The following is a 12,379-nucleotide window of genomic DNA, read 5'->3' on the forward strand; positions in this document are numbered from 1 at the left end:
GCAACAGCAGCAGCAGCAGCATCGTGGCATTCAGAGTAGACCCAAAGGACTTTTGCAGACACAGCTTGGGAAGCAGTTTTTCTTCTCTATTTTGCACTGATTAGTTGCTTCTTGGAATACCATGCTCACTGTGATTATTGGAATAAGACAGAGAAAAAAGGGACAAAGATAATTGAAATCATGGCTAGCAGGTCCTATGAGAAAAGGTTATAGGGATCAGAGTCATAGCATGAAAGAAAAAGTCTAAAGGATGATTTTGTCGAAGACTTCTTATAAACAGTTTTCTATGGCCATAGAAAGTTAAATAAGAGGAAAGGAGTTTATACAGAAACAGAGGAAGCTGATGTAAGCCATAAGAAAAATGTGCTGACCCTCAGAATGCTGATACTCTGGGGATCTAGGGGAGGTGTGAACTCTTCATCTCTTAAAGATAATATAGCAACTGCCTAGTCTACATGGTTTAAATGTACCTGTGTATAAAAGCAGGAGACCAAGCCAGATAATCTTAGAAGCTTCCTTCTAGGTTTAGGATCACATGGATATGTTAAAGAATCACCACCATCCCCAGTGTCACATGAATTCCTTGGTGTCACCCATAGAACTACCAGGTGCTGAGTGAGTCAGCAGCCTTTGGCATCACAATCTGTGTGCATGGCACTGTACCAGGGGCCTAGGGAAATATAGAGACTGTATAAGGTCCTACCCCTCGGAAAGGTTTGGTATAATGGAAGAGAAAGAACACAGGTCCTTACTAATAACACATAATATCATTGGTGCTAAATGAGTGGCACCATCAGTAAGGACTGTAGGTAGTCAAAGAAAGGATGCTCATCCTGAGCTGGGATGGTCAAGGAAGGCTGCTTGTCAAGATGGGTTCCTAGGAATACCAAAAGAAGGCCATTCCAGGTGGGAGGGGGGGAGCAGGCTAAGTCAGTGATGAGTGGAGGTAGGAGAGTAGTGAATGAGGGTAGGACAGGAAAGTTGAAGCCACATGGAGCAGGATCATGAAAGCCAGGCCAAAGTCATCTGCTTCAAAATGGGGAAAGCTTCAAAATGATGAGGCCTAGTCCAGTGCCTGGACCATGGAAGCTGCTCCATAGTATTAATACGTTGAATTCAAGTAGGAAGACAGAGGGGCTGAATTTTGGGCACCTCTGGCCTATACCTTTTCATCTGTCCCTGGAGTTCACAACTGGGTTTAATCCCACTTTGATCATGGGGTAAAAAAGTTTAAGCATCAACACTATCTGGGCCACATTCTGTATCAGCCAAATTCTAAGGCTTAGAATACAGGGATGGTAGATGGGACTTCTTTATTTACCCCCAACTCTCCTTTTCCAGGATTATCCCTCTCTGGGGTTGATGACTGAGAAGCTATCCCAGAAAAACATCAATTTGATCTTTGCAGTGACTAAAGATGTAGTCAATCTCTACCAGGTGACTATGCCTTCGGGGCTTCCTGCAGTAGGGATGGGTGGGGGGACCTACCCCTGGGGAGCCAGCCCAGGGGAGCCTGTATCTGAACGATGATCCCATGTTAGCACTGGCCATGGCCACCAACTGGAAAAGTCTCTCCTCCAGCCTGTTCCCAGGGATCTGAAGATTCCTCTCTGTGAGCCTCTCCTCCAACCTCGAACCTATCAGGAGGGACTTGATGATGTTCGAGGTTATGGAGGGGAAGAAATTTGGTGTGAGAAGTATAAGAGACACTTTATAATTTTGTTTAGGGCTGAAAACTACTAGCTACATTCCTGGTAACAAGTAAAGTGTCTCATACCTATCACTAATTCTCCATCTTGTTTGGGGAAGGTCTTTTGAGACCACCACTCTCCTCTGATAAGCCCTTGGCATCTTTGTCTTCCTTCCTAGAACTATAGTGAGCTTATTCCAGGAACCACAGTGGGGACTCTGTCTGCAGATTCCAGCAATGTCCTCCAGCTCATTGTAGATGCCTATGGGGTAAGTGTCTTGGGCTAGGCTGGGCCTGCTGAGAGTCCGGCTAACTTGATTTTACCCAGCAGGGATCAGATTTGGGAGTCTTGGCTGCGAGGTCATTACCTAGTCTTACTACCTTCCTCTTATGCTCCCAGAGGCCAGTTAATGGCCAGCACCAGGAGTGAAGCAACCTTCTAAGAAAGAAATGGCCCAGCAAGGAATGCCAGGGCTCAGCAGGGACAACAGGTGGAGAGCTTAAGAGGTGGTGGAAAGGAGAGAGGGATGGGGATGGTGGGTAGATAGGAAGGATCAGGACCCTGGTATTGTTGGGTCACAGTGACAGTTGCTGGGCTCCAGTGATAGGGAAAAGAGAGAGATGGGCCATGAGGAAGGCAAGGCTGATTAAAAATTAGGTAAAATTTGCTATTAGCCAAGACATTCCTCCTTTATGTACCCCGAGGCCTTTGGGAGGCTATTGCTGGTTCAGATTTTACCCAGAACCTGCCTAGACACACATGGAGACAGGGTGAGGGAGCAGGTTCCTGGGCAAGAAATAGAGCAGGAGGGAAGTGAATGTGGCTCAAGTGATTGGGTTCCTGCCAACCACATGGGAGGCCCCAGGTTTGGTTCCCGGTGCCTCCTTGAGAAGTCAAGCAAGACAGCGAGGTGGCACAACAGGCAGGTGCAGGGAGCTGATGCAACAGGATAACACAACGAAAGGAGACACAAAGGGAAGCGGATATGGCTCAGCTGATAGAGCGTCTACCTACCATGTGGGAGGGTACAGGGTTTGATCCCCATGGCCTCCTGACCCATGTGGTGAGCTGGCCCACGTGTAGAGCTGCCATGTGCAAGGGGCCCCCGCATGAGGGGCCCCACGTGCAAGGAGTGCACCCTGCAAGGAGAGCCGCCCCTTGTGTAAAAAGCGCAGCCCGCCCAGGAGTGGTGCCACACACATGGACAGCTGATGCGGCAAGATGATGCAACAAAAAAGAGACACAGTTTCCTGGTGCCACCGAGGATGCAAGCGGGCACAGAAGAACACACAGCAAATTGACACAGAGAGCAGACAATGGTGGGGGGGGCAGTGGGTAGGAAGGGGAGAGAAAGAAATAAAATCTAAAAAAAAAAGGAGACACAAAGAGGAAAGACAATGAGAGACACAATAAAAGCAGGGCGCTAAGGTGGCTCAAGCAATTGAGTGCCTCCCTCCCACATGGGAGGTCCCAGGATTGGTTCCTGGTGTCTCCTAAAGAGACAACGAGCAGACCCAGAGAGCAGACAGTGAATGCAATCAACAAGGGGGGTGGGAATAAGTAAATAAATAAAATAAATCTTAAAAAAAAAAGAGAGAGAGCAGGAAACTGAGGCTCCTAGGAGTGCTCCAGTAGCTTCTAGGCAAACCTCAGCATCTGACACTGCCAGGGGAAGTCCAGGGCCACCTGGATTTTACTGGGGATAGAATTAACTCTTTTCCATTTCCCATCAGCTCAGTTCCTTACCATCTTTTGCCCTTTTCTGCTCAGAAAATTCGCTCTAAAGTAGAGCTGGAAGTGCGTGACCTCCCTGAGGAGTTGTCTCTATCCTTCAACGCCACCTGCCTCAACAACGAGGTCATTCCAGGGCTCAAATCTTGTGTTGGACTCAAGATTGGAGACACGGTGAGGTGGACTGGGCAGGCACCAGGCTGCAGCTCTGACCCTAGCCTGTGCTTTGGCACACCTGTGGGCACCCCACCCCTTCCTTCCCTGGACCTTCTTCCTCAAGGTCACTACATGTTAGAGGTCATGGAGCTGCCAATCTTTTTCTCTGAGGCGTCTGTTGCCAAATCTTTGTTGAGTGAACTTCACTATCAGGATTTCAAAAATATTTGCATGTAAGTTATTTCTGTTTGCTTATGCAAAGTTGATTGCAAATGAAAATATTCCTTACCTTTAGCCCCCACCCTTCCCCAATGCTTTTCTTTCTGCCACGTGACAATGTAAAATGGCATTGTAGCCTATTCTATAAATATTTATTGAGCCCTGTTTGTGTGCCAGACATTGATCTAGCTGTTGAAGATGCAACAGCAAACAGGCAAAAATGCCGGCCTTTACGCAATTTTAAAATGCAAAAATGCAAGTGCTCCTTTTGCCTCTTCAGTCCTTCCAGGGCTTTCCTTATTGGTTTGTCTTCCTCTTCTTCTGCCCAATGGGAGAAGGGCAGGTGGGAAGGAGCAAGAGAGAGCTCCTGGGCACATGAACCCACAGGCAAAATGTGCTTGATTGCATGAGTGATGAAACATTTTACAGAAATTGAGAAGTGGACCCTGAGCATGGGGTTGGCCTCTTAGTGGTACAAAATACTGCCTTGTGTGTCCTGCTGATATTGTGTAATCCATAGAGCTAGCTGAGCAGGCCAGTGCCGAGCATTCAGGACCATAGATTCTGGTCTGCTCGGGCTGGTTTATTCACAAGTGGTTAAAAAAAAAAGCCAAACCAATGAACAGCCTTCTCTTTCATGGTGTAAACTGCGTCTTTGAATCCAACCATATATATCATGACAGACCAACTACCCCAGTGCTCCTGTTTCTGCTTTGCAGGTGGTGGGAGTGGGAAAGGCTGAGGAACTCCAGACCATGGGAGAATGACACTGTCAGTTTGGGTAGCCCATGGCAGGGCAGGGAGCAGCTTCTTTTTCTCCAGGGCTGGAGTGTTAACTGGGCCCACCTGTTTCTAAATGAGCTCTGGCTTCCCATCCAGGTGAGCTTCAGCATCGAGGCCAAGGTGCGTGGCTGCCCCCAGGAGAAGGAGAAGTCCTTCACCATCAAGCCCGTGGGCTTCAAGGACAGCCTCACAGTTCAGGTCACCTTTGACTGCGACTGTGCCTGCCAAGCCCAGGCCGAGCCAGACAGCCCCCGCTGCAACGACGGCAATGGGACCTTTGAGTGTGGGGTGTGCCGCTGTGGGCCTGGCTGGCTGGGGCTCCAGTGTGAGTGCTCAGAGGAGGACTACCGCCCCTCCCAGCAAGATGAGTGCAGCCCCCAGGAGGGCCAGCCTGCCTGCAGCCAGCGGGGGGAGTGCCTCTGCGGCCAGTGCGTCTGCCACAGCAGTGACTTTGGCAAGATCACGGGCAAGTACTGCGAGTGTGACGACTTCTCCTGTGTCCGCTACAGGGGGGAGATGTGCTCGGGTGAGTAGAACTCCACCCCCTCACCTGTCCCTGTTACACACACACACCTGCAACCTCTGGAAACATAGGCCAAGGGCTTGAAGTGGGCACAGCAAGGAATTTGCCCACACAGGGAAGCCCAGCGGGCAGAGCTGTGGATGGTGGTGCTCTCCAGTGGCAGAAAAGCAGAGAACCACTCAGCTCCCTGGGTCCTTTCTCACGGGCCTCTCTTTCCAGGCTGCTGCTGCCCTAGAACAGCATGGGAAGGGGGTGGGGGGTGGAATCTTAAGGTGAAGGTAGTTTCAGTCTTCTTTTCTTTCATCTGTCCCCTTTGCTAATGTTTAATGTCACTGGTTCTTAATCTTCTAAAGTATAGGGAACAGCTCCTTTTGTATTATTATTTGGGTGTGGGGATTGAGGAACAGCTCCTTTTTAGGGTAAAAAAAATCACTGACTGATGGTAATGAAATTTTCAGTATTTATAGATTTAGAAAATAAATGATGTCAAAGTATAGTAAAGTTAATAATTTCAAATTTATCTTTTTATCACAAAAGACTTGGATAGTAGTATATGTGCAAGCATTGGAGCACATTTGATGAATTAGTACACTCAGAATACTGCCTGGAAAATAGGAAACTGTTTAATGTTAGCACTATTTTATTACTGTTACTACTACTGTTGCTATTACTATTGCTTTTCAGATTCTGATCTGTGTGGTTCAGTATGGTGGCCACTAACCACATGTGGCTCTTTATTTAAAATTAGATAAAGTTAAAAGTTCAGTTTCTCTGTCACTCAACAGTCACATTGACTAGTGGCTACCGTATTGGAAAGTGTAGATGTAGAATATTTCAACACTGCAGAAAGTTCTACTGGATGGTGCTGCCATAGAGATTCCCAGCTTACAGATTGGGGAGTATCACTCTGAGGGCTTCTACCTGCAGCATGCTGAGTTGCTGTCTTTCTCATGACAAAATTCAGTAAAATCTTGAGGTCCACTGACATTCTCAGGCTGGTTTCTCCTTGCCCCAGAGGTCACTCCTTGCATATTTCCCCTGCCAGAGTTGAACTAATTTTAATGTAGTCTTGTTATGTGCAAACATACAGGCAATACCCTTGCAGGGCAAATAGGCAGTTTGAGTTATTACTGGGGCACCTGGGGTAGGTTTTTGCTGGGCCATAACCACTGTGGCTTAATCCATCTTTTTTAAAAAGATTTATTATTATTATTTATTTATTTATTTCCCTCCCCCCTTGTTGTTTTGTGCTCACTCTCTGCTCTCTGTATCCATTCACTGTGTGCCCTCTGTGTCTGCTTGTCTTCTTGTTAGGAGGTATCAGGAACTGAACCTGGGATCTCTCGTATGGTAGAGAGGTGCTCAATTGCCTGAGCCCCCTCACCTCCCTGCTTTGTTGTGTCTCATTGTCTTTCCTCTTTGTGTCTCCCTGTTGCATCAGCTTGCTGCGCCTGCCTGTCATGCCAGCTTGCTATCTTGCTTGTTTTCTCCAGGAGGCACCAGGAACCAAACCTGGGACGTCCCATGTGGTAGGCGGGAGCTCAGTCGCTTGAGCCACATCCGCTTCCCCAGCTTAATCCCTTTTATGTCAGATTTGATCTGCAGACACTTGCAAATTGGTTGGGACTGGGATATAGGTGTATTCTGTGGCCCATGGAACAGGAAGATTTTAATTGTCTCTTATGGTGATTAAATCTCTGACCCAGGTTGGGTTCATTAGCATTGAACTAATACTCACAGATGTTCATTTTAACTCTACCATCAGCCCATTAGCCTTTTTTTTTTTTTTTAAAACTTGATTAGAAAGGAAAATATGTGGCATTCTAAATCATGCCAAAGTAATATAAAAGTGACTTATTATCTACAACATTGTTTCCTTTATTCCTGCCAACAAAATTTGAGAGAGATTGGAGAAAGAATAGATTAGGGGAAAGAGAAATCAGGTACACAAAGATGTACGTACACAAATAACAGCAGTTTGGGGAAGGGCGTGGAGGCAAGGATTTCAATACACTTTCATTTAGTATTTAGTAGTATTTATGTCATATTCAAAGTACCAAAGGAAATGGGTCAGTTTGAAGTAGAAGACCTAGTGGGGAGAAGTGTGGGGCTGAGGGAGAGAGGGTTGCCCTAGGGGAGGTGAAAAGACCACCTGCTGGGGGCTCAGTGGATGGAGGGAGAGGCCTTTCCCTGCTCCCCATCCCCCAACTGACTGTGCCTGGTGTGGTGGAGACTGTGAGAGCCATCCCAGCCAGAGTGTGTTTCCTTTGGCTCCTGGCCCTGCTGAAGCCACAAAGCAAAGCTGCCAAGGCCAGGAGCCCCAGTTCCTGCCTCTACTGGTGCAGGAACAGTTTGTCCTCCATGTGCTCTAGTCTAATTCACAAGGGAACCCCAGGCAGCAGATCCAGCCACTCAGCGGCCTTCCTGCTAGAGTGCCGGTGCCCAGCCAGCCCAGTTCTGGGCCCTGTGGTGCTGTCATCCTATCCTCCAGTGGCAGACGCTCAGGGACACGCACTGAGTACCTGCTCTGAGCCAGGCACTGGGTCCATACGGGTGAACAAGGGGGTCATGGTTCCTGACCCCTGGGAACAAGTAGCCCAGATCATCATTGTCCCTCCCCAAAGCTGCTGGCCCTGTGGCCTACCCCTTGCCACAAGCAGGGGCTCAGCATTGGGAGTGCCATGGCTCTGCTGTCTCCCTAGCCCCTGGCCTCTCAGCATGGTGGCCAGTTCCTTGGGTCTCCTCTATGCCCTGCCTCCCCTCTCCATTGAAGACATGGTCTTTGTGATTGCTCATTATTAGCATCCTTGTCCCTAAGGGACTTTTCCACTTGCCACATCCCTGAATACAGATCAGGCATCCTTTGTGAGCCAGGTGTTATGGGACACAGAGCAGTGCGTAAGGCAGTTTCGCCCCTCATTAAACACACCAAGGATAATTCATGACAAGAGGCAGAATCTTGCAGATCCCACAAGTGAGGTGTCCTGGGAGAATGTTGGAGGAATTCACAGGAGGCAGACTCACTGTGGACAAGGGAGGCCTGGGAGGCTACATGGCGGAGTGGGATGTCTGATGCATCTCAGAGGAAGAGTTGACTCGTAAAGGAGAGGAGCGGAGCCCAGAAGGCCTAGCTCTCTCTAAAGGGAGAGTGAGTGCACTCCCTCCAGCGTGAAACTCCTGCTCCACCTTTTCCTTCCACCTCCCTCTCCCGCCTTCCCCTGCCTCCCTGCCTCCTACCCTCCTGTCCTCCTCTTTCTTCCTCTTCTTTCTCAAACCCTTTCTCTTCATTTCTCACCCCTTCCCTGAATCTCCCATGGGCCCCGGCCCAGCCTCTTTTTGCAGGAGGAGTCGTGCATCATTATGCACTTGGCTTCCTATCTTTTAAGGACTTGGGGTCAGCTGCTGGGTCTGGCCTGCCACTTCTACCCCCAGCCTCACTCCCTGGATAGCCTGGCAGACCATGTTCTCAAAGATCACTTTGTTTAGCCCTGCAATGGAAATACTGTGGACAGGGTTCGCAGAGGAGGCCGAGGCCTCTGAGTGCTGCCAGGCCTTTGGTGTAGGCCTTTCCCCATCCAGAGCTATGGCCAAAGGAAGGGTGCAGTGGATGCTGGCTGGCACACCCATCCCTCATTTCTGAGGTTTGACTGATAACAGTGCACAGCCATCCCTTCTCCAGAAAATTGCCCTGAGCTGACCTGTGCTGCCAATGACCGATAAACAGGCCAGCTCCCTTAGATCAGGGTAAGACCAGCCTCCTGGTGCTGTCATGCACCAGAGCCCACTGTGGGATCAGGCTGATGTGCCTCTGGCTGGGACCATATTCTTGCTGCTTTTAACCCTGCCCTGCCCTGCTTCTCTACCTTCCTTCTGTTTACTCAGTGTGACACTTGAACAAGAAGTCTCACCTCGAGCTGAACTTCTAGGGAACCAACCTAAAGCACTGGTCCTCCCTTCTTTCCCTGCTCCCCTGCCAGCCCCCAATTCCCTCCTCTCCAGAAATACTTGGCAGCTGGGTATGTTCCCCATCCTTCTGTGGGAGTAGACATTTCTTTCCAAGGCAGCAAAGATGTATCTGAGGCTTGACTGCCAGAGGATGGTGCTGGGGTCACTGGCTGAGGGGCCCACAGTGACCAAGAGACATGCACTGGGCCCAACAAGGCCCTGGAGAACAGTAGGTGCCAGATAGTTACTGTCTGAACCTAGCCATGTCCCACCTTCTCCACCTCCCCAGGGCCCATCAGGCTTTTATTATTCATCCACTTCCTAATTCAGAGTGCTGGAGAATGAGTCACCTTTCTGCAGGCTTTAGGAGCCAGTTTTTGAAGGCTTGCTAACTGAATATGCCTACATTTAAGCAACCTTAACTCCCCCACCAGTTTTCTCCGTGGGAACAGCACTGGCTTGGGGGACAGGGAATGGAAATGTCTGTACTGATGCCCAGAAAGTTAGTATCCAGAAACTCCCTTTCTGCCCTTTGATCCAGATTCTGACCTTGAATAATTCAGTGCTTTTGAATTCCTAAGGTGTTCTGTGCTATAAATCAGGTGTTCTTAATCTTTTTATTCCATGGACTCTTTACTAAGTCTGTACTATACTGTGTGTTATTTAATAAATATATCATACCCACACCTACACATTCCTACAAGAATAATGTTGTTTTTTTTCCTCCCCTCCCCACCCCCTGTTGTCTGCTCTGTGTCCATTCGCTGTGTGTTCTGTGTCTGCTTGGATTCTTGTCAGTGGCACTGGGAATCTGTGTCTCTTCTTGTTGCATCATCTTGCTGTGTTAGCTCTCTGTGTGTGCTGCGTCACTCCTGAGCAGGCTGGACTTTTCTTTTTCCACGCAGGGCTGCTCTTCTTATGGGGTGCACTCCTTGCATGTGGGGTTCCCCTATGCAGGGGACACCCCTATGTGGCACGGCACTCCTTGCATGCATCAGCACTGTGTGTGGGCCAACTCACACATGGGCCAGGAGGCCCTGGGTTTGAACACTGGACCTCCCATGTGGTAGGTGGATGCTCTGTCAGTTGAGCCAAATCCACTTCCCCAAAATAATGTTTTTTTTGAATTTCAGTTCAAGCTCATGGATGCCTTGTTAAGAACCCCTGCTCTAAATCTTTCATTGGTATCAAACCTAGTTATCGGGCTTTCCCTGATTCCCTTCTTTCAACTTCACTGGTCAAAGTGAAGACTCATCCATAAAAACTGGCTCCATCTGCTACTGGTTAAAGTCATTTTCTCTAGAGATCACAGACGTCTCATGGAAAGACCATATAAGAACAAATAGTGAAAAACATTATTTACAGTACTGCATAGAAGCTGAGTTTTTGGGATCGGAAGTCAGACTGACCTGAGTTTAAGTCCTGACCTAATCATTTATGAGCTGTGTGGCCTTGGGCAAGTTGCTTAACCTCTCTGATCTCACAGAGCTGCTGCAAGAAACGAATGGGATAACACACGAGAAGCCCTGGCTACAGTGCTTGGCACTCAACAAATGTTTGCTGCCATTATTAGTATTGTTGGCACTTCCTTCCATGGGTAATATTTATTTCCTTGGTTAGCTTGAAATATAGATACAGCTTTCTTCTCTAAATGCCTCCTGAGGCAGCCCGTCCCCTTGCTCCCAAGGCCATATGTGATGTAATGAGGGTGACATTGAGAAGAGGACCAGGACAAGACAGACAGGCCAGAGGCAGTTGAGTGGGTTTTGCAATTAAAAAAAAATTTTTTTTTTTAAATTGGAGCTTTACAATTTACAGAAAAATCATGCAGAAGGTGCAGAGTTCCCATACACCCTCCTGCCCCCAGTTTCCTGTTACTAGCATTTTGCATTAATGTGGTACCTTTGTTACAATTGATGGAACAGTATTACTATAATTGTATTATTTACCGTAGTGGGTTTTCTGCAGCTTTCGAGTGCAGGGGCAGGAGCGAGGAGGAGCAGCAGAGGCTTGGGGGAGACCCCTGGGCACCGGGCTCCTTGTAGGGGTCGCCTCTGCTGCTGTCCACCATAGGAGTTGCCTTCTCTTTTTCTCTCTTCTCTTGCTCTGTTCAGCATCTCTCATTATCTGACTTCTTTTCTCCGTGGCATTCATGGGATTTATTTGACAGTCCTGGCCCTCGGCCCACCATGAAGCAGGCTAAATTTGTTGTCTGTGCTTACTTGGCCCGCGTGGCCCTTTCCATGGGCTCTTGGTGCCTTCTCTCAGCACCCCCGGGCGCCCCATCCCATCTGCCCATGCATTCAGGGCGCTCTACATGCACCTCCCTTTTCAGGCGTTTGGCATACCCCTGGGCTCTGGATCCCTCTGGTCCTCTGTTCCCCCTTTATACAGTTTTCCTGTCTTGTGTACACTCCCTCAGAGCCTCCCTCTCATTTAGCAAGGTGACAACCAGCTGACCTGAGAAACAGAATAGTGGACATTGGCGGCTGGTTTGTTAGTGTGAGGGGACCCGCCTGTTTGAACTGAGGTCTTCGTTTTTTGTTTTTTGTTTTTTTAACATTTATTTTTTATTTATTCCCGCCCCCCCCCACCCGCCCAGTTGTCTGCTCTCTGTGTTCATTTGCTGTGTGTTCTTCTGTGACCGCTTCCATCCTTATCAGCGGCCCGGAAATCTGTGTTTCTTTTTGTTGTGTCATCTTGCTGTGTCAGCTCTCCGTGTGTGCGGCGCCATTCCTGGGTAGGCTGCACTTTCTTTTGCACTGGGCGGCTCTCCTTACAGGGCACACTCCTTGCACGTGGGGCTCCCCTATGTGGGGGACACCCCTGTGTGGCAGGGCACTCCCTGCGCGTATCAGCACTGCACATGGGCCAGCTCCACACGGGTCAAGGAGGCCCGGGGTTTGAACCACGGACCTCCCATGTGTAGACAGACGCCCTATCCATTGGTCCAGTCTGCTTCCTTCTTCCCTTTGTTGTTATCTAACCCAACCAGGTGACAACAATGGTAGGCCTCTCAGCTTAGGCAGGAGAGGGGAGCATCCCCGGGTCAGGTCAATGAGAGAGAGTTTTTGGGGACATGGAGGGCCCTTTTGACATTCTTAGGTCACACCATCAAGGCTACTGAGTGCCCCATCAAGGCTTAGGGTTGTGGCTAAGTACTGTTCCAGCCCTCAGGGCTGAAGATCTTGCTTCTGGTCCTTAAGCTAGAAGCTGATAGAGAAGGCTAATTCTGGAGAGGGCAAGAGAAAGGGTGAGAGATGTTTAGTTTCTGAGACTTCTTTGCTCCACAGTAACTGAGATCAAGTTCTGCCATACCTTGAGACACCCA

At 48.9% G+C, this 12,379-nt stretch overlaps 1 protein-coding gene across 1 annotated transcript in view; it reads left to right on the forward strand.

The window, feature by feature from the left end:
- ITGB3 (integrin subunit beta 3) overlaps positions 1 to 12,379 on the forward strand; it is a 67,813-nt gene that overhangs the window by 44,414 nt on the left and 11,020 nt on the right. Inside the window, exons 7-10 of the mRNA XM_004447118.4 lie at positions 1,342 to 1,437; positions 1,870 to 1,959; positions 3,462 to 3,596; positions 4,677 to 5,106. Coding sequence (XP_004447175.1) covers positions 1,342 to 1,437; positions 1,870 to 1,959; positions 3,462 to 3,596; positions 4,677 to 5,106 — 751 coding nt within the window. The remainder of the gene's footprint in view (positions 1 to 1,341; positions 1,438 to 1,869; positions 1,960 to 3,461; positions 3,597 to 4,676; positions 5,107 to 12,379) is intronic.

Source organism: Dasypus novemcinctus, chromosome 21 (assembly GCF_030445035.2).
Source record: "Dasypus novemcinctus isolate mDasNov1 chromosome 21, mDasNov1.1.hap2, whole genome shotgun sequence".
In the NCBI taxonomy this organism is placed as follows: Eukaryota; Metazoa; Chordata; class Mammalia; order Cingulata; family Dasypodidae; genus Dasypus; species Dasypus novemcinctus.